This window comes from Trachurus trachurus (genome assembly GCF_905171665.1).
Source record: "Trachurus trachurus genome assembly, chromosome: 17".
Classification (NCBI taxonomy): domain Eukaryota; kingdom Metazoa; phylum Chordata; class Actinopteri; order Carangiformes; family Carangidae; genus Trachurus; species Trachurus trachurus.
This window is the reverse complement of record NC_139900.1, coordinates 20,354,713-20,377,435: the sequence shown is the minus strand read 5'-3', so window position 1 is coordinate 20,377,435 and position 22,723 is coordinate 20,354,713. Positions and strand designations below refer to the sequence as shown.

The following is a 22,723-nucleotide window of genomic DNA, read 5'->3' as shown; positions in this document are numbered from 1 at the left end:
TGAAACTAATCGTCCTGCCATCTCTTTCTTCCATTTAAGTTTATAGCATCAAGATAATAACAGGGACTCAGCTCCATTCAAGCAATGGGAAATGTAAATAATAAAAAATAATTACAACCCAGGTTGTTTGGGGAAAAGGAAGGCGTAGTTTGTAAAAGAAAGAAATTTATTTGTAGGGAGCTTGTAAAAGTAATGAATGAGGGAAACTAACAAGGGAAATAGGGCAAATGGATGCTGTTTAAAAATAATGAACCAAATAAAATTGAAAGAGGACTCCAGATAAAGGAGAGTTCTGAGGGAAAACAAAACTGAAAATTAAACCTCTCTATAGCAAATCTATCCTGAGTAGCAGCCAAACAACACCAAGAGTGAAAATAAAATCATAAACTTGTGTTGTCAGTTCTACTTTAATTCTGAGTCTGGCCTAATGACCTAACAGGAGGACTCGGAACTGAGACACAAAGTTACTTGAACAACTGACATGAGCTCAACAACTACAAAATATGCTGCTCAGTCACAGGCTGGCCAGGCTTACTGTTGCAAACTGCACTGGGTCGATCGGGTGCTGCTCCAGTCAGGCTGCAGACAGTGAAGAGGTAAAATGGACGACATTTACACAGCACTTTTCTGGTCTTTCCGGCCACTCAAAGCACTTCAGAGTACTTGCTACATTTACACATAGACCCATAAGGAACAATTCGGCCTTCACTATCCAAGGACACTCTGACACTTTGACTGGAAAGGCTGGGGATCGAACCTTCCAATTAGTGGACATCCACCACTCTACCTGCTGAGCCATGGGCTCCAGGAGTTGTGGCCAAGCTTACCGCACACAAAACTTTACAAGAGGGTCAGACACATAGGGTGGTGGTGGTGGTACTCAGGTAGTCAATGTTTTCTACCTTCTAAGAATCAAAACTAACACTGCCAGTTTTTACTTTCACTAAGGGCCCTTCCACATAGTTACAAGCTTTTTTTTTTTTTTTTTTTTTTTTTTTAAATCATATTGACATTTTATCCACATGGAACCAAGATTTTAGGAGCCCTAAAATGGTACTTTGTGAAAACTAGTCCCAGAGTGAATAAATCTCAAAATGCTACATTTTCGTGTGAACAACCAAAAGACAAGTTTTTCTTTAACAATGTCACAGCCCCACCTCTCTAACCTGGGCTTTAAATATGATGTGAATATCAGACTGTATAACCGGCACCGCTCTCAGTCTCAGTCTTCTTTTATATATATATTTTTTTTTTTTTTTTGGGGGGGGGGGCTTTTTGCCTTGTCGAGAAAGACAGGAAATGGGAAGGCAGAGAGAGGGGAAATGACATGCAGGAAAGGGCCACCAGATTTGGGATTCCAACCGAGACCGGCTACAGCTTCTGCAGCTGCAATCTTGAAACGTCGTGTTTACGGAAAAGACCTCAGATAAGAGTATTTATTATTTACATAATGTATTTAGTCTAAAGCCTTCTTGGATTATTTTGTGTGTAGCTTGCTAGTCACTTGATGCCCCCATTGTGCATTTGTAAGTCATCAGCCTTCATCAATGGGACAGCCCTGCAATGATGGAAGATGCACCTGATGCAATCATCTACAGGAGGGCGACCACTATTGTGAGATACTGGCTTCCTCTTTGGTAACATTCTACTTGAGGTGTATTTTCTTTTAGCTTTCTGCTTGCCACTGGTGGTTTATGATTCCTGTGTGTTCTGATATGTCTGTGTCATGACTCTGGGAATAAGAGGCGTGATTGTGTGTGGCAAATTGCGTCTGTGACGGATCGGAGGCGGAGGGGATAAACACTGCTGCAGGATGTGTATTCATATCTTTAGAACATGTTATCAATTCATATGCAAAAAAAGCGCCATACATCTTTTTTGCAACGCACTACACACACACACACACACACTTCCTCCCATCCTTTTTTTCATTGTTTGACTCTCCTCTGCTCCCCCACTCTGTTCCTTCCCTCTATTTTTCTTCTACCCCCTCTCAATCTTCCCAGCCTTGTTTCTTCATCTGCAGACTAACCCAAGGAAGAAAAAAAAGACCACGGTGCTCTGCTCTATTGAGTGCCAAATTCTGATTGATTGAAGTCTGAAGAGTTGGTGGCAGGTATGCGGCTGACCAGTGTATGAGGCCTCGGAGATGGGAGTTAAACCTGGCATTAACAGATAGCCAGATACCATGGCTGAATGGACAAAACTGCTGCCAACACACTCGCCTTACCGACAACTTTAAAATTTGCACTTAATTCCATTCCCTTTCTTTCTTCTCTCCTCATGTACCTGGGGCAGAACAGGCTCGTCTGTGTTCTGTCAATTGTATTGGCAGCTTGAATCTAAAATGAAAAATGGACCTTTTCTCCCCACCTGTTATGCTCTGCAAAGTTTAGAGACCCATTTCTGTAAACCGCTCTGTTTTAAACATGTGTTAAAATGAAATGGCTTTTCAGTTTTCTCCTCTGTTAGATGAAGTTGGCTTCTCATTTTTTGGTTCAGCTCAAACTTCGAGGGAAACATTCTTTTCTTTCCTCTTACTTACCCTCTTGAACCATGCCTTATTTGTCTCTTCTCAGAATGGACAAGAAGAAAATTATTATCATCCCACATTCTGTCATGAGGTGATTTCACCCTATTCAATTTCTGCTTGCTCTAATTCCTCACTGAAGCTTTAAAATGCTTTTATTGTGTGAAATATTTAAAGGTTGACTATGTAGAATTACAAGAACAACAACAGAAAAAGAATTCCAGCAGTCGATTGCCAGACCGTTGCTAGGTAAAACGGGCCGTTGCTAGGGACTCCGCTCTGATCAGAGGAGGAGGACTAAGCAGGATATTTACCTTATGTTTCATTTTTACCGTCATTAACAGCATAATAAATGACTTGTAGCTTGTTACAGGGACAGTGGAGGCTCTCTGCCTTCCACACCGCTGCTGCTCAGAGCCTCCGCTGTCACTGCTCCCGTCAAGTTGGAAAAAAAAAAAAAAAAGGAGCTCCATGGCACCGAAAGTCCGCGACGATAAACGTGTTTATGACAGATAAGACTACACAAATACACCCATCCTAACAAGTATATGACAATCCATTGATCCACCGATTGATTATTAAAAAGGCTTGGTTGGAAACAAACGCATACGACCGGGAGGAGGCAGGAAAACAGCGGAGAACTGAGCCACATGTCGGCTACGGGCAGGTACGAATGTAAACAGAACGTTGACAGAAAGTCAGTTGTCGAGCCCGTCAGAAAAATTAAAAATAATAATTTAGACTAAAAAAAAATGTTTTTGTGGAAAAGCAATACTTTCATTCTGTACCCCTCTAAAGGCCCCCTGGATGTATTATTTTTGAAAAAATATAGCTTTTAATAAATATTCTACATATTCAACCTTTAATATAAAGATGCCAAACACCTTCACATCATATGGAAAAATCTAGACTAGAGATCAACTTCAGATGTTTGCATTTAAATTTCATCAAAGTTAGTGTTTGGCCCAGACCTAGAACACAAAGCACAACTTATGAAGCACCCTTCCCTTATATTATTATGGTATTAGAGGCATGACTGTGTGACTGTATAAGTTCTTTGTTGCCATTATTGGCAGCTTCAATATTGGCCAAGCACAGAGTGTCTGCTGTGGTTGTAGTTGTTGCACAAGGGCAAGGGAGTGCTAAAGAAAAGAATAGAAAGAATTTATCATTGCATTACAAAAATACAACCAAATAGTGTGCAACTTTAAATGGTGCAACGAGAGAGAGAGAGAGAGAGAGAGAGAGAGAGAGAGAGGTTTCACATCTTCTAGGTTTCACTATTATAATAAAATGTACAATCTGATCTGATTATGAACTGATTGCTGAAAAGTCAATTCAGAAAGTTTGTTCATTTTGGTCCTGAACATGTTTCAAAGTGATCTGAGGTTCAACACATGTATTTCATTTAAAATGTAAACAAAACCGATGAAGAAAGAAGACAAAGACAAGATTAAGCCATTATGGTAGTGTGCAGCCTACAAGGTATGTTTATTGGTGTATTTGTGTAATTGCATTAAGCGACAAGCCATGCATTAGCGTATTTAATTACTTGATTATTTGTGTACTTTTCTTTTTTCTTCAGGTCTCACAGGTCGGTTGCTGACTGTGAGGAACTACACTTATGTTTGCGTGTGAGGAGAAAGAGGAAGTCCACAGACTGTCGACAGACTGTCACACACAGAGGAAGACTTAAAAAAAAGAAGTGTAGTGTGTTCTAGGTTTTGCTGTTTCAAATAAATGCAATAATAGTCTTGATACAGCATCATTTGCCAAACTTATATTTATTAAAAAAGTATGAACAGCAAAAGCACATGTGATGTACAAGTCATGATATACAAACTTTATTAAACATTAAACCTTTTGACCCAAGTTCAGTGTGTCCAGAATCTCCTGAGACATTTACAGAGTTACACTGTTACCAAGATTATTTTCTTTTTACATCTACTTTAATACGCTTTAATATTGCTGCTCATGGTTACCAGTTAAGTAAGGGCTATTGAGCGAATGAGCTCATTCTACATTATCCTGCTTATTTCAAGGCTTACTAGTGAAATCTTTGGTTAAAATGTGATTTTATTGATCTATAAATTGCCTATGAAAAAAAAAATGCCTGCAGTGGTTGAACAAGCCTAAATCTGCGCCGCTGAACAGCAGCGAGTCAGTGATTTTTTTTATTGATAAATCACATTTAACTGGACGTTGCCAGTGATAGTGAAATGAGACGGGGGAATGTTGATGTTAACACTAGAACCACCATGGTGTCATTTTGACCTCGCCCCAACTCCAGGCTTTATAATTACAAATCTGTTACTGGAATATTTGGTCTTTTTTTTTTCAAAATAGCATGTAAAAATGACAGAAATAACATATCCCTAATTGTATTAATGTTTTTCTTTCATTTTAGCAAAAGAAGAATACAATTCAATTCAGTTGAACTATCAATTGAAAAATACATTGTAATGGGAAATTTTGGTGTAACCCATTGTATGCTGTACAAGGGTTTCATAACCATGTTAACTAAGTGAACTTCCTTTCACCTTGTGGAAAGTGGCACTCAGCTAATACTTTTCTGATACCTGTATGACACAAATCACTGAATCCACACAGAGCAGGTTAAAGGTCAGACCGGTGCTCTGTGTTAATTTACAAGGGGAGTTGTGTCCTGGCGGTGAAGCCAGGCACAGCTATCACAGCCATATATTTTGTCTGTTGTTCAAATGTGTTTTGGGAACTATAAAGATAGCGCCCGGGTGAGCCTCTTCAGCTCACTCACTCACTGACTGTGCTCCTGTTCAGTTGTGTTGTGTGACTCCATTCATGAATGCCTTTTATTAAAACTCAAGAAAGACAGCTGACGTGTCCAGTTATCCTTTTTTAAATACTTTGGTGAAGGAACAACATTTTTTGCCACCACAACATGTAGTAAAATATTGTAAAGCTGTCAAACGGATAAAACAGGTGTCAAAAATAAAAAGAAATTAACATTGAACATTACAATAATAACAGTCCCTTGCTTTCGTGAGAAATGAAAATGAATTTGAAAATATTTACAAAGAAAGAGAGCCTTAGTCAAAACATGTTTGGCAACCACAGGCCTATTTCGCTCGGCTTGCTCAATACCACAAACATTGAAGATCTTGACAGTACACTGACCACACACAGGTTGTAGGCACTTGATGCATGATTGGACTGTTTTTTTTTATTTTTTTGGTTTTGGTTTTGGTTTTTCTATTACAATGCATTTTCACTGTCTTTGTCATTTTCACTACTGCCAAACTGACTAACTGACCAACTGTCTGTTTAAGAGGCCTTAGAATTCAGCATTTGATCACTGTGCATGGTCTTTGTTTTTTTGTTTCTTTGAATCGTTCCTCTTCTTCACTGCTGTAGCAACAGCTAACCCTGCTACTGCTATTCCAGCTCCCACTGGCCCCCCCACAACTCCAACAGCTGCTCCAACTTGTGCTGCAATTGCTGCTTCAACAGCTATTCCAAGAGGCGATCCAACATATCCTCCAATAGCTCCTCCAATAGAAAGACATTTCAGTAATTTCTGAATGAAGCTGTTATCTTTCTCTGCTCTTTTTCTTGCCTGCAAAGGCGTCAGATCTGGATTTTCTCTCTGAAGACGTCCCATCTCTTCTTTTACGGCTCTCTCGTTTTCTTTGAACATTTCATTGGTGTAGCAGCTTCCTCCATTTTCCTGAACCATTTTGTCAATCTTCCTCAACAGCTCATGGACCTGAGATGGATGTTTATCTCTGTTGTTGAAAACCTGGTATCTTCCATGGCACTGACGGACGAAGTCCCTGAGGTTCTTGTTTTTATCAATGAAGGTTTCTACAGAGATTCCTTCTTCCTTCAGATCTTCTCCATGGGTGAACAGGACCATGGTGTAACGTTTTGCCTCTTCTCCAAACAAATTCTGGATGATTTTCACTGTTTGTTGTTCTTCTGGTGTGAATCTGTTTGGCTGGATCACAACCAGGAACACATGAGGACCTGGAGCAGCCAATGAGATGGATGTAACAAAGTCTTTCTTCACCTTCTCTTGAGGTCTATCAGTGTCAAACAGACCTGGAGTATCAACAACTGCCAGTGTTCGACCATCAAACTCAACTGTTTCCTTCTGACAGTCTAGTGTCACTGTGGAAGGAGACATTTCAGACTTGAAAACCTTCCTCCTTAAGATGGTGTTTCCAGTTGCACTTTTCCCAGCTCCAGTTTTCCCAATGAGGACAACCCTGAGGTCTGGTTCCTCTGGTTCCTTTTCCTCCGCTTCTGTTGGAGAATTTCACAAACACATTAAAGGAGCATTATCGCAAATCCAAATTCTTAATTCGGCCACTAGATGGAGCCAGGCGGAGTTTATCAGATATAAACAAGTGGGCAGCTGTCAGAGAGAGAGAGAGCAGCCTCGTTTAGTCCCCCCCCCGCCCCCCCCCTCCTCCTCCTCCTCCTCCCTCACCAGGCTGAATGAACGTGCAATCGCGGGAAAAAGAAAACTCGCTAGTGGAAGCGGCAGCTCTACGTCGCGCACAACCACAACAACAGCAACTGCAACTTCCTCCTCCTTAATAACGCTGAGAGGACAGCTGAAGAAAGACACGGGACGTGGAGACAAAGTGTTCTACCAAGCGATTCAGTGACTGTAAGCAGCCTAACACTGCTACATTACTATTTACTGTTGCATTTTTCCGGTTCGGAGGTTGGATTTGTGAGTTCCGAGTGCAATCGAACGCAGCAAGCACCGGGCCGGCTTGGATCATAACAAAGACAAATGCTGCATTTGCCCCACGGACACTACACTGTTGGCGATTTTTTTTGTAAATTTAGTTATGGCTCCCCCCGACCTATCTTTTGCATATTTCAGCTTATTTTATGCTATTACTGCTGTATTTGCGATAATGCTCCTTTAATAATGTTGTAAAGAGCAAACTCCAAGTTAAACAATATTCAGAACCTCTTTAATGTTTCACACATAAACCTTTGAAATTAAAACAGTTTTCAGACCAAATCCAAATTAATGGGCTGTGGAAATGTATTTAATTAGGAAAGAGGATTTGACTTTTTGTGTATTTTTTCTTTCTTTCTTTTTTTTGCCTTTAACTGACAGGTTAGTTGAGAGAGACAGGAAACGGGGAGGCGGAGAGACTGGGAATGACATGCAGAAAAGGGCCACCCAATGCAGGATTCAAACCGGGCTGCAGAGAGGACTGTAGTCTCCGCACATTCCTGCTGCACTGCACTGCCTGCTCTACGCACTGAGCTTAACAGCACCCTTTGACTGCAGTATGTTCTGCAGGATGTACTTTATGGTCGGGTGACACAACCTTACTATAAGAATGTCTCAGCTCTCACAGCTAAAGTGAAACTTTCATTCAGGAAGTTATGACTAGGGCTATGACACAGGAAATAGGTTAGGTTGGCACTTTGGCACACTCATTTCTTTCTACATCAGCTGGTGGTTTCACAGTGAAATTCATAAAATAGTTACATATTGGAAATAATGTTAAATAAATTATCAATGATCAAAGCTTTGTTACCCTCTATTCAAACTTAATCTGATATTTCATTTACCATACAAAAGGATGTTAGATATTTCACAATAAAAGCTGCCATTACAGTTGTAAATGTACCAAATTCATTCATTCAATTCATTCATTGTACTCACTCAGTTTACTGTATTTGCTGTTGAACATGTTTGTTTTATACAGTCTTCTCTCTGTCTTGCGAGTGAACTGTTGCGTTTTCACCTCATCTCTATAAGCCAACCTGCTCTTGTCTCCTCCCACCCACACGTTTGTCTTCACACAATTGAGAGCTCACTACAAATGTAACATGAAACACATGTAGCTCTGTAGAGTTTTGTCACTTGTCTTCTTAGGCATGTGGCCAAAGCTGAATAAATTTCACCATGTTCCTGTCTCCAGTTTTCTATCACAGTCTAATGCTGAGGACCTTTACTAATCAAAACCACAAAATACCTAGATGCTGTGATCAGTGATTAGTGGTCATTTCATCTCATATCCCCGTTCTGTATCTCTGTGTGCTCTCAAAATTGCCTGCACGTCCACCCAACTTAACACAACGTTATACATGTTTCACAAATCGAGCCAAGAGAAAGTCAGAGTCAGAGAAAGTAATGCTGATTTACTGTTTTGTCACCTGTTGTTATGACCCCCTTCACAATTTAAACGTTCCCAATGGGAGGGTTAACATAAACATAGAAACAGTTGCTTGAAGGTAAAAGAGTTTTTTAATTTATAAGTGAAGTGGATAATGTTTTACACGCAGGAGCAACGAGGGCGACTGGTCTGGTAGAGCAAAAGAAAGGAAAAAAAGGAAAGGACATCCACCGTTGCCAGCCCACAAAGGGCCGTCGGACCTGGCACTGGCCTTAAAGACCGGGTAAACCAAATTCAGTAATTTTCTTCTTATCATATTAATTAGGCCTTAAATGTGTCCCTCAAAACATGTAAAAAATATTTTTCCCATTCATCATTTCCTTGAGGAGCTAGGCCTCAGAGACTGTTCTGTGTGCAGGTTTTGAATGGGCGGGCCTAAATCGATGGCCGCTTTACGTAAAGCGGTCATACTTACATAAACCCGCCCCCTGCTCTGCTCTACGTATAAATACAGTCAGCCAACTGACTTCCGAGGTTTTCCGTCCCACTTGCTCTTGAGTCTAGCAGAAACACGTGCAACAGCCAGCTAACTAAACGTAGTTCATGTTCACACACAGGGGAGACCACTACTGTCTTGTTCCTTCATATAACGAGTTTACAGCGCTAATGTTAACGTATTCACACCGTGATAAACAGCTGTCACCGCGGGGAGAGAGGCTGACTCCCCCGGTCACACACCCCTCACAACGTTACACACACACACACACAGACACAGCAGCAGCTACAACACCGTCTGTTGACCAGAGTCTCCCTCATTAACAGCAGTATCAGTCATCCAGTTAATAATCCACCGATCGATATTATTCCCGTTTTGATCGTTACTCGCGGTCTGCCCGTTTCCTCCGTTTGCATTGTGTGAAAGAGAAAAAAAAGTTTTTAGCCGCGGTAGCAGCCGTAGCCTCCCGGCTCCACTGTGTTGTTTCGCCCGGTCTTTTCCTGATCCCGGTCCACCGTGTTGTTTCCCCGGTCTCCTCCCACCGGGACACGGCTGCTGCTCTGCTCGGACGCGGTGTCCGGTCTGGACCGGGTCTGGACTCGGTACCAGGTCCAGAGATGATTCATTGTCTCTGCTACTGCTTCTCCTGTCAGGACACTTGAAGCTAAAGCTAAGCTAACGTTAGCTAAAAACTTTATTTATTTTTTTCACACAATGCAAATGGATGAAAGACGCTGACCGGTAACGAGATGTAAACAGGAGCAGCATGGTGGATTATAACCTGTTGCAGCTGGATGGCTGCTGCTGCTGCTGCAGCTGGGACTGTTTTAAACACCAAGAGTGAAGGTAAGAAATATTTCCTGATGTTTTATCAGCTGTGTCAGTGCTGAGGACTGGGTTGTGTGGTGGAGTGTGTTTGAGGTCACGTTTAGGTCGTGTATCAGAGACGGTCAGTGAAGTCCAGCTCTCCTGCCATGGGGCGTGGTTTCTTTGCCTGCAGCACGACCATATCGTGACACGCCCCCACCGTCCGGAAGCAGAGAAAATTGCTCATTTATTGACAACTTTGATGCAGAATTTTATATACTTAACGACTTTTTTAGTCCTCCAAATTTGACAGAGTGGTTAATAATATATTTTCCTGTGGTATTATAAACTTAAAACACATATTTATTCTTGGTTTACCCGGTCTTTAAAACCCAACAAAACCCAACCTAAAACCTTAAAGGAATAGTTCATCTAGAGACCCAGGAGGAGGGTTTGTAGTCCAATGCAATCTTTATATGAGAGTCAATAGCGCCCAACACAAAAATGTCCATAAAACTACACAAAAACCTTGTAATATTCCTTTAAAGCAATAACTGAAAGCAAAACCAAAGTCGGACAGAGCCAGCCTTCCTCGGGTGGGAGGAGTGGCCTCATGGTGGAGCGCAGGGTCAAGGGAGGAGAGAGAGAGAAAGGCGAGCTGAAACTCCGTCCTTGTATACACTCAGCAATTACACGTATCGAAGGGAAGGAGCACAGAGAAAGGTTAGTACCACACCAGCAGAGGGGGACCATGTAACACCCATCAAGTCACTTGTAAAATAAAAAAAACACTTCTTCTACCTCCATGGATTCCAACAACAGAGGCTTGCATCCAGGATGTGACACTATTGCCAGCTTCGAGGCCAAAACAACCCTTACATCACAAACCATGTTCCATAAGCAGGTCGGCTATAAACTACGTTAAGTTCAGTTCAATTTTACTGAGGTTGTTTCTTTGCTCATGTGTGCTTGCAAAAAAATATCTGTCTGTGCACCAAAAAGTAATACTGCTCGCTCAGGCACACATATACCAATCTTTTCTCCATCACAAATTGGAAACTGGGCTGAATTTACATTTAAAAAAAGACACTATAGTGTGACTCTAACATAAGGTTCAGGCTGTACATATTATGTGCATTATTATAATATAATGGATACTGTTTTTTGGTGGGGTTCTTTTTTGCTAGTCCCAAGAGCACAGGGCCTCCATCATCCCTAAATGGCACACATTGGCCCATGTGCATACACCAAACAAAAAGGGTGTAAACCAAGTCTCCTGCAAAGATAGGCATTTATCAATCTTAACGTGAGCGTAGGGTACGCAAAAATCTCATGGCAGGTCAAACCAGGTCTACGCACATTTGAACCGAGTCAGACAGAGGCTGTGTTAGATCATTATTAATAGATCATACTGACACAGTGATCCAGGCTTCATGTTGTTACTGTTCTTATTAGTAATACAAATAAATACATTGATTCAGGGTAGATTTCAGGAACAAAATGTAATTTAAATTACATTCAAACTGGTCAAATAAACAACATTTATAATATAGTATATACTGTATACACATTCATTGATTTATATTGTGCACCCGATTTTAAACCATTACAGTAATAAAGTACTGTATATAAAGTTCATGTTTGATGCAGCTTTCCCCGACTACTGGAAACACTTTTTTGTGCAAGACTATGGTAAACACTTAATCACCCGGACGTTTAATATGCTGAATGAGGTCGGACCCCAGCAACCTGTTATGCACAGGCGTGTATTTGCACGTAGGCGACTTGGTCATATACGGTATATAATTAGTAAAGTAAAAAAGAAAGAAAAAAAGAATGGCCTGTCTTTATCGGCTCCTGTCCTTATATACGTATATATCCTACACACTGATAAAGCAACCCCTAAACAAAGCTGGAAGAAATGTATCAAATCTGTGTAAGGATATGAAACCTTATGTTTGTGTCTGAACATAAAGAGAAACTACAAAGACTGCAGACTCAGGTCTATATGACCTCCAGTCACACGCAGAGGAGGACTTAAAGAAGAAGTGTGATGTGGTCCAGGTTTTGATACTTCAAATAAATGTAGTCTTGATACACCATCATTTGCCAAGTTATATTAAATCGTTAAGTACACATTAAGCACATGTGATGTACAAGTCATGATATAAAAACTTTGTTAAACATTAAAACTTTTTGATGTATTATTCATTCAAGGAAATCAATTTAAGTGTGTCAGAGAAATTTAATCAGTTGTTACAGATTATAACATGAATTGTTTTGACTAATCATCAATGTCTGTATAATCACATGTTAAAACATTAGTTTATTTATTAAACAAAATTGCACATGATGATCTTAGCAGTTGATTTTTTTACATCATCTTTTCTATCAGAAACTATCTCTCAAAGAACAAAAAGATCAAATACAACACCATTACTAAGATTACTTTCCTTTTGCATTTACTTTAATATTGCTGTAATGAACTGCTCTTGGTTACCAATTAAGTGAAGCTCACGGACCTGAGATGGATCATCTCCGTTGTTGAAAACAAAAATGTGTATATTTATTAAAAAGTAAGAACAGCACAAGCACATGTGATATCCAAGTCATGATATACAAACTTTAATAAACGTTAAACTTTTTTTGATTTATTGTTCATTCAAGCAAATCAAGTTCAGTATCCAGAATCTCCTGAGACATTTAATCAAGTATTACAGATAATATATGGATTGCTTTGACTAATCTAAAGCTAAATGTTGATTGATGAAACTTTCATGTGACCTTAGCAGTTGATTTTTTTCATTGTGTTTTCCAGCAGGAACTATCTCACAAAAAATGAAAACATAAAATACAATAGAATAAGAGTTACACCGTTACCAAGATTATTTCCAGATTAATATTGCTGTAATGAACTTCTCATGTTACGGTAGGGGTAAGGGGTAATGTCACTCTACATTATCCCACTTACTTCATGGCTTACTAGTGAAATAAATAATTTGAGACAAATATTTGTTTAAAATTTGATCTTATTTCCTCAGAAAAAAAAGACTGTCCGGTTGAACAAGCCTAAATCTGCACACATTGCAACAGGTGATCAGTGGTGAGTTGATGGATACTTTTATTGATAAATCATATTTAAAGGGATAGTTCACCCAAAATTGAAATTTCACTCATTATCTACTCACCCTCATGTCGACTAAGGGCTGGGAGAAGTTTCAGAGTTATCCGTGGCTTCTCTGAGTTACAGGGGGTCTCGGCGTAGCAGTGCATGTCCATATAACGGTTGCAAATGGATACCAACTGTCTTCGTAACAAAAAGACACACCAAAAAACACCCAAATACGGTTATATGGACATGCACTTCTACGCCGAGACCCCCTGTAACTCAGAGAAGCCACGGATAACTCTGAAACTTCTCCCAGCCCTTAGTCGACATGAGGGTGAGTAGATAATGGAAATTTCAATTTTGGGTGAACTATCCCTTTAACTACACGTTTTCCATAGTGAAATGAGATGGGCGGATGTTTAATGTTGATGTTAAAAGTGATGTCTGTGTTTCAGAGCAGCGTCTCTAGTAATGATCTGTTTTACATAAATACCAATCCTTAAAATGCAGTGATTGACCAATCAGAATACAGCATTCAATAGGGCCATGTAATAATATTAAAGATCACTCTGTATTGCCTCTCCTCTTCCTCACTGCTGCAGCTATAGCTAACCCTGCTGCTGCTATTCCAAATCCCAGTACAGCTCCCACAGCAGCTCCCACTGGCCCTCCCACAAGCCCAACAGATGCTCCAACCTCTGCTGCAATGGCTACTTCAACACCTATTCCAACACCGACTCCAACAGCTGTTCCAACAACAGTTCCTCCAATAGCTCCTAGTAATTTCTCCTTGAACCGGTTATCTTTCTCTGCCCTTTTTCTTGCCTCCTCAGGCGTCATATCTGGATTTTCTCTCTGAAGACGTTCCATCTCTTCTTTTATGGCCCTCTCACTCTCTTGTAACATTTCATTTGTGTAGTAACTTCCTCCATTTTCCTGAACCATTGTGTTGATCTTTTTCAACAGCTCATGGACCTGAGATGGATCATCATCTCTGTTGCTGAAAACCTGGTATCTTCCATGGCACTGACGGACGAAGTCCCTGAGGTTCTTGTCTTTAAGAATGAATTTTTCTATAGGGACTTTTTCTGCCTTCAGATCATCTCCACGAGTGAACAGGACCATGGTGTAACGTTCTGCCTCTTCTCCAAACACATTCTGGATGATTTTCACTGTTTGTTGTTCTTCTTCTGTGAATCTGTCTGGACGGATCACGACCAGGAACACATGAGGACCTGGAGCAGTCAACAAGATGCATCTAACTAATTCTTCCTGCATCTCCTCTTGAGATCTAGCAGTGTCAAACAGACCTGGAGTATCAACAACTGCCGGTGTTCGACCATCAAACTGAACTGTTTCCTTCTGACAGTCTAGTGTCACTGTGGAAGGAGACATTTCAGACTTGAAAACCTTCCTCCTTAAGATGGTGTTTCCAGTTGCACTTTTCCCAGCTCCAGTTTTCCCAATGAGCACAATCCTGAAGCCTGGTTCCTCTTCCTCTGGTTCCTCTTCCCCTACTTTTGTTAGAGAATTTCACAAACACATTATTAATGTTATAAAGAACTATACGGTTAATACTACCTCTGTACAATCATCAGATCCTCTTTAATGTTTCACATTATCGTCGATCCTCTCTTTGACTTCGATGCTCGAGATCGTGACGTAATTTCGATCGATTTCGATAAAAAATTGAAATCGTGACACCCCTACCCCATTATAGAGAAGAGATTATAGATAAGACAAAGGAAAACACATTTCTTTGTTTTTTCACCTGTAAATTTCTTTCTACAACAGATGTTGGTTTCACAGTGAAAGTCATAAATTAGTTATATATTGGAAATAATGTAAAATAAAATAAAAACTATACAATAATAAAACTATAATAATAATAATAAAGAACGAATCCAAGTTTCATGGTCATTAATCAAAGCTTTGTCCCCCTCTATCCAAACTTAATCAGAATCACAATAAAAGCTGGCATTAGAGTTGTAAATGTACTCACTCAGTTTGATATAATTGCTGTAGGACATGTTTGTCTTTGATGGACAGTTATGCGATTTCTCTCTGTCTTGTGAGTGAACTGCTTCATTTTCACCTCATTTCTATATATGAACTTATTCTTGTCTCCTCCCTTTGGTCACATGTTTGTCTTTTGAGCTCACACACCACAAATATAACAGGAAACACATGTAACATAACTCTGCAGAGCGTAGGTTATGTTGGCACTTATCTTCTTAGGCGCGGCTACATCAGTCAATCCCTAAACAGAGCTGGAAGAAATTTATCAAATCTATGTAAAGATGTGAAACCTTTTGTTGGTGTATAAGCCGGAGGAGGAAGTCCACAGACTGCAGATACAAGGCAAGGCAATTTTATTTGTATAGCCCGTTTTTACAAACAGTTTGTCTCAAAGGGCTTTACATGGCATCATACCAACATCCTCTGTCCTTAGACCCTCACATCGACTGAGGAAAAACTCCATGGAAAACCCTTTTAACAGGGAAAAATCGGAGAAACCTCAGGGTGAGCAACAGAGGAGGGATCCCTCACCCAGGACGGACAGACGTGCAATAGATGTTGTTACAGACAAGAAAACAGTTTACAGTTTGTCACAGAATGTGGGAAATATGGAAATGTTAGCAGGAGTTGATGAAGGCAGTCTCTGGTGAGGGGGGGTAGAGTTCTCAACGGGCCGGGCCAGCCCGACAAACCCGACGGAACCCGTGGGTTCGGGCCGGGTTCGGGTTGAAAAAATATGAAAGTGACTCGGGTCGGGTCGGACCTCGGGCTTCCTTTTTTCTCTCTCATAAAACACATTTATGAGAAATGATGTAAATTGTTGTTTGTTTACGTGTGAGTCTCAGGCAATTATATCCCACTCTGCATCTTGTGCTGCTGTGGGCAGAACCACTGAAACATCACTGCCTGAAAATGCCGACCATAGGCATGTACCTACTCCTGCAGCTGCAGCTGTGCGTCAACGGCACGCGCACTGGTTGGTGGATAAATCTCCACAAAGGCGCACCGTTCCCGCGGCGGAAATGTAATCAATTGCGCCCGCTGCCTGCTGATCAAAGGGCAAGTGTAGCCTATAGTAGTACGTTAAGTCCCGCCCGGTACCGGAGGGGCCAGATGAGAGGCAGAAGACGAGTGCTGCGTCACCGGCAGCGGCACGTCCTGCTGCAAAGAAAGCACGCCGCTTCTTTTTTTTCGGGCCGGGCCGGGTTCGGACAGATAATTAATGCTGGTGTGTCGGGCTCCGTCGGGTCCGGGCTTAATAACCCGCGGGTCGGGTCGGTTCGGGTTGTAATTTTCAGGCCTGTTGAGAACTCTAAGGGGGGGGGGGGGGGGGGGGGGGGGGGGGTAGACTGGTCCATGGGAGGGGGGGGAGGCCGGTCTAACAACAGGGGAAAGGGTGGGAGGGGGGCGATGCAGGCGGCAGCTGGTGCAGAGAGATGGAGCTCCGGTGGATCTGCGGAAACATAGAGAGAGTGCGAGACACCAAGGCCAAACTACAAAGTACAACAGAAAATGACAGTTCAAAAATATACTGAGGAGAGGAGAGGAGAGGAGAGGAGGGGAAAGGAGAGGGCTCTGTGTAACCAGATGTGTCCCCAGCAGTCTAAGCCTATAGCAGCGTAGCTATAAAATGGTTCAGAGCTACCTGAACCAGCCCTAACTAAAAGCCCTGTCATAAAGGAAGGTCTTAAGTCTAGACTTAAATGTAGTTAGAGTGTCTGCCTCTTTGACCCATGGAGAGAGCTGGTTCCACAGTAAAGGAGCCCGGTAACTGAAGGCTCTACCTCCCAGTCTGTTTTTAGAGATACTGGGAGTCACTAACAGACCTGCGTTCTGGGAGCCGAGTGCTCTGGTAGGACAGTAAGGAATGATTAGTTCTTTCAGATAGGTTGGAGCTTTATCATTAAGAGCCTTATAAGTCAGCAGAAGGATTTTGAAGTCTATTCTAAATCCTACAGGAAGCCAGTGGAGAGAAGCTAAGGTGGGAGAGATGTGCTCTCTCTTCCTAACTCCTGTCAAAACCCTTGCTGCGGCATTCTGGACCAGCTGGAGACTCTAGAGAGTTTTTCGGACATCCTGACAGGAGAGAGTTGCAGTAGTCTAGCCTAGAAGTGATAAATGCATGCACTAGTTTCTCAGCATCACCCTGGGAGAGGATATTCCTAATCTTAGTGATACTGCACAGATGGAAGAAGGCGGTCTTAGTCACGTGTTTTATGTGGGAGCTAAAGGAAAGGTCCTGGTCAAAAATGACTCCAAGGTTCCTCGCGGTTGTACTCGGGGTCAGGGTGATGCCATCTAGAGTAGCGATCTGATTAGATTAAGGGCGCTTTCACACCTGACCATTTGTTCCGAAACAGGGAGCGTTTACGTCATATATCGGTTCGTTTGGTCAGATGTGAACACAGCAATCGCGCTCGATGCGGAACAAAACAAGCGGGCCGAGATCGCTTGGGAGAGGCGGTCTCGGCTCGTTTCCATCCGAGCCCTGGAGCGGTTCGTTTGTAGTGAGAACGCAACCGACACATGTATCGGAACAAATTGACTGGTTACCTGGCAACCGGAGGAGGAGGACCACGGGCAACTGCCCCAAAAACATAATGGAGCATCAGCAGCGTGTCGTCTTGGCCTTTTCATAATGTACACAAAACAGGAAAGCCGGTGGCCAAAAGAAACACGCAAACTCTAGCCATGAGTCCACCAGCCTTTCCAAGCTGACCCGCAGCGATCAGCACCGGGCAGAGCTCCGCAAACAACCCCTATAACTATATGCTACGCTGCCCGTTTACTAGAAGAAAAAAAGAGTCAAACTGTAGGGTGTGTTAGAGCAGTGGTTCTCAACCTTTTTGAGTCGCGACCCCCAATTTCACATGCACTGCTGTCCCCCCCCGCCCCAACACACAAACACACACACGCCGGTGTGAACGCATGTTGGATAAAGCGCAGCGCTGTCCGCGGTGGTTTTTTTTTGCCTTTTTAGTTCTTGATCCCTGCACTTAAAAAAAATAATTGGCTGCTGTAGTTTTGTCTCCATGGCCAATATTCCGACCTGGAGGTTTTCATCAGGGCAAAAGAACAAAACAAAGTGACGGAGATTAAATAGATGCGGGTGGCGAGTTGATGCGGTGTCCACACACCCAGGCTGGTTTATGTGACATGCGAGGACCTGTCGGCGCAGGAGCGAGTGGAGCGTGGATGCAAGCCAATCTCCTTCAACCATGCACGGAAAAGGGGAATGACAAGAAAAGTTTTTCTAATTTATTAAGAAACAATGCCCAGGTCAGCAATGCATGCCAAGAAACATGTCGTTCATTCGTCCCCTCCAGCCACATCAACTGGGGTCGGGAGGGACCCCAAGGTTGAGAATGGCTGTGTTAGAGGACAATTCATCTGACATAACTATGACACCTGAAACTGAAAACACAGCTTGACCAACACAACCTGACCACCCCTCTCCCTCTCTCTCTCTCTCTCTCTCTCTCTCTCTCTCTCTCTCTCACGGGCAGTGACACGCTCTGTCATTCATTCACGTGTCAGCACTGAGACAGCGGACAGCACGCTTGGGGCCGGATTTACTAAAGGTTTGCGTGTATTAAAACGTGTGCAAACGTGATTGCACGCGCAAACACATGTGCAACCTGATCTACTAACCGGACGCACCGAGGATTGCGTCCCTCACACGGGCAGAATAGCACGGGCGATCCATTTAGCGTGTTTGCCTTGATGAATATGTAAATATGGGCGTTTCAGCCAGAACGTGCAAAATACTGGGAGGAGTAGATGCAAATAGATTTATTTAGCGCACGCAATGTGATTTACCAAACCAGGAAGAGATTGCGGTGGCTGTTTTTGCGTCTTTATTCACCACGCCTGAAAACCATGTACTAACTGATACAACTTTGCCAAAACGTATGTGTTTATTGATTTGATACCTGTCAGAGCCCCATGATCTTACATCTCTGCATTTCCTCCCGTCTGGGTAATCCTGTAACAGTTTTTCAGCCGTGTTAAAAGTCATTACGCGCCGTTGCGCACGGGGCACGTCTGTCCTGCAGTGCGCTCCTCTCCTCTCCTCTCCTCTCCTCTCCTCTCACCTGGCTGCTCAGCTCCGTCTCTCAGTCCCGGTCCCGGAATGAGACACGTCACCGCTGCCTTTGCCCGTCTTTGATCCCTCTGCTCAGTGGTCAGAGCGTTTAGATCCGTGTGTCCCACCTGAGCTCTCTATTAATCCACTGGATCATGGGCGGCACACACACATATTATAGGTGTGTGATTGTCGCTGCAGCTGCTGCCTGTTCGTCACTATATGACGAGTTGGGCCCTGTAGCGATTTGTTTATTTATCTAAACAGAGCGCGAGAGAGATGAACACACATGCTGTCATTGTATGCATCGGATCAAATGTCATTTTGTCCCTTCGTCCGTCCAGCTCTCTGTCCACTCTCTCCATGGCGGAAACGATTACGACGCGCAAAACCCTCATTTACATATTGCGGTTTGCACGTGTTTTCATTTAGCGGGTTACTCTTAGTAGATCACCTGTTTTGCGTGCACTAACCAAACACGCAATATTATAGCGGGCGCAAACAATATAGCGCCCGCTATCTGGGATCTTAGTAAATCCGGCCCTTGGTCACTAGCTAATAATAATAATAATAATAAATAATAATGTAGCCTATTAGACTACATTTGTAGCTATAGCACATTATAGGCACACTTCAAGGTCTCGCCCCAGCCATAAACCAGTCAGCTTGGGCATTTTTTTTTAAATTGAACTTTTTTTTAAATTGAACTAAAGCTGTACCGCTTTAGAATCATGCAATGTGAACACAAACGGCCCAGAAAAAAGAACGCAACAGTTGTATCGGTTTAGTTGCTGAATCGGAACAACTGCAGGTGTGAAAACGCCCTAAGTGTCCCTGAGATGTTTAGGTCCAAACACAATGACCTCAGCTTTATCTGAATTCAGTAGCAAGAAGTTAGAGGACATCCAGGATCTAATGTCTTTCAGACAGTCTTGCAGATTGATGAGGCGGCTTCTGTCATCTGGCTCCATGGACAAGTAGAGTTGTGTGTCATCCGCATAACAGTGAAAATTGATTGAGTGCTTCCGGATGATGCCACCTAATGGGAGCATGTAAAGAATGAAGAGGATTGGCCCTAAGACTGAACCCTGCGGTACACCATACGTAACTCTGCTATACTCTGAATGGTCGTTATTAACATTAACAAATTGAAACCCGTCGGTAAGTATGACTTAAACCATTTTAGGGCAGGTCCTTTAATCCCAATTTCATGATCTAGTCTCTGCAGCAGGATGCTGTGGTCGATGGTGTCGAATGCAGCACTGAGGTCCAAAAGTACAAGTACAGAGACGAGACCTCTGTCTGAAGCTATAAGAAGATCATTAGAGACTTTGACAAGTGCTGTTTCAGTGCTATGGTGTTCTCTGAATCCAGATTGGAGAGCTTCAAAGAGCTCGTTGCTGTGCAGATGTTCATGTAGCTGCTCCAGGACAATCTTCTCAAGGATCTTAGAGATGTAAGGAAGGTTGGATATAGGCCGATAGTTGGCTAGGACATCTGGGTCAAGAGAAGGTTTTTTAAGTAAAGGGTTAATGACAGGCACCTTGAAGGCCTGTGGCACGTAGCCTGTGGCTAAGGAAAGATTGATTTGGTTAAGAAAAGAAATGTTAATTAAGGGGAAGACATCCTTAAGTAGTCTTGTCGGGACTGGATCCAACAGACATGTGGCTGACTTGGAAGAAGTAATTGCAGAAGTTAAGTCTGACAGGTCGATGGGAGAGAAGCTGTCCAAGTGTGTACCAAGTCTGGGAGGTGCTTCTGTGGGTACCGTAATCTGTGCTCCATTACTGGCAATTTTTGTTCTAATATTAACTATCTTTTCGGTAAAGAAAGTTAGGAAATTATAACTGCTGCGAGTTGGAGGGATGGATGGCTCAACGACACTATGGTTCTTGGTTAGCCTGGCCACAGTGTTGAAAAGGAACCTGGGGTTGTTCTTATTCTTTTCTATTAAAGATGAATAGTAATTGCTTCTAGCATTACGGAGTTCTTTTTTTATATATTAATAAACTATCCTTCCAGGCTTGACGGTCTTCCTCATGTTGGCTGGAATGTGTTTTCCTTTCCAGCTGTCTGGTCTTCTGTTTCAAAGCGCGCAAGTTTGGGCTGTACCAGGGAGCTATTCTTTTCTGGTTGATAACTTTCTTTTTCAGGGGAGCTACAGCATCAAGTGTCCCAAGGAGTGCTGCTGCAGTGCTATCCACAAGATAGTCCACCTGTGTGGGGGTGAAATCAGCATAACTGCCCATAATATTGTTACAGGATGTGGCAGCAAGCTCTGCTGGAATAAGCTCTTTAAATCTAGAAACAGCAGTGTCAGATAGACATCTACTGTAGCAGGATTTTTTCCCAGGTAGGATATAATTTCAAATGTAAATTCAAATGTTATTATTATTAAAGAATGGTCAGACAAGACGGGGTTCTGAGGAAGAACTGTGACATGGTCAGCTTCTATTCCATAAGTACTAAGTCAAGGATATGATTAAAAGTGTGAGTGGGTTTGTTTACCCTCTGAGAGAAGCCGACTGAATCCAAAAGTGACTTGAATGCAGTAGCCAGACAATCATCATCGACGTCCACATGAATGTTAAAGTCACCTACTATAATGACTTTGTCTGAGCTCATTGCTAAATTTGACAGAAAGTCAGGGAATTCTTCTAGAAACTCAGGCCAATGTGACCTCAAGTCACATACAGAGTAAGACTGAAAGAAGAAGTGTCAAATTCCCTTTAAATCTTCCCGTAAATACTACCTCTGGTCAATCATCAGATCCTCTTTATTGTTTCACACATAAACCATTGAAATCAAATGCAGTTTTCAGTTCAGTTCCATTAATGGGCTGTGGAAATGTCTTTTGGGTTACATCCCGCCTTTCCGAAACCCTGCCGTTCCGAAAATAGACTTCCAGGCTGCATACTAACGTAATGCCTACTACATAAGTGCGTTAGTATGTACTGTATACTGCATACTGAATGTGGGATTCAGTATGCTATTTCCGCAGACCTACGCCGTTCACACCGCAGTATACAACATACTGTACAAGTTTCCCAGAATGCATTTCGCGGCAACCAGCAGCGGTGGTGGTGAGCAGTGACCGGGACATCACAGAGGCAGCAGCCGGTCTGCTGACGTGCTCAGCAGGCCAACCTGCGTCGTCATCCTGGGGGAGAAAACAATTGCTAATTAAGACATGATATTTAGTCAATTCATAGTAAATCATTGATTTTTCCCTTCTTTCAAATTAATTACAAACGTAAAGCTATGTAACACTCCCTTTTCTCTTCCAAATTTTAAAAGCATTTATGTTCCATTGCTACACAGTTTTCATTGTTTTACTTGTTATGTGCTCTATCAAGTGTACACTTTAGTTTGAATCATTTTACTGCTGGTTGGTTTGTGACATATGGCTTGCACCAGAACTTTATGTTTTCCTTCATCCATTTTAAACCATACATTATTTGCAATGCCGCTAGAGGATGAACAGCCACATGGGCAACAGCAGCCAGAGTAAGTGCCAGATCATCTGGACCAGCATCCGTCACTGGAG

The 22,723-nt window shown here is 42.3% G+C and overlaps 1 protein-coding gene across 1 annotated transcript in view; it reads right to left on the bottom strand.

The window, feature by feature from the left end:
• Positions 1-5,861: 5,861 nt before the first annotated feature.
• Positions 5,862-22,723, bottom strand: part of LOC311000030 (GTPase IMAP family member 8-like) — a gene marked incomplete at both ends in the record, with an annotated part of 24,237 nt that continues 7,375 nt past the window's right edge. Inside the window, 2 exons of the mRNA XM_083990667.1 lie at positions 5,862-6,814; positions 13,652-14,557. Of these exons, the coding sequence (XP_083846793.1) occupies positions 5,862-6,814; positions 13,652-14,557 (1,859 nt within the window). The remainder of the gene's footprint in view (positions 6,815-13,651; positions 14,558-22,723) is intronic.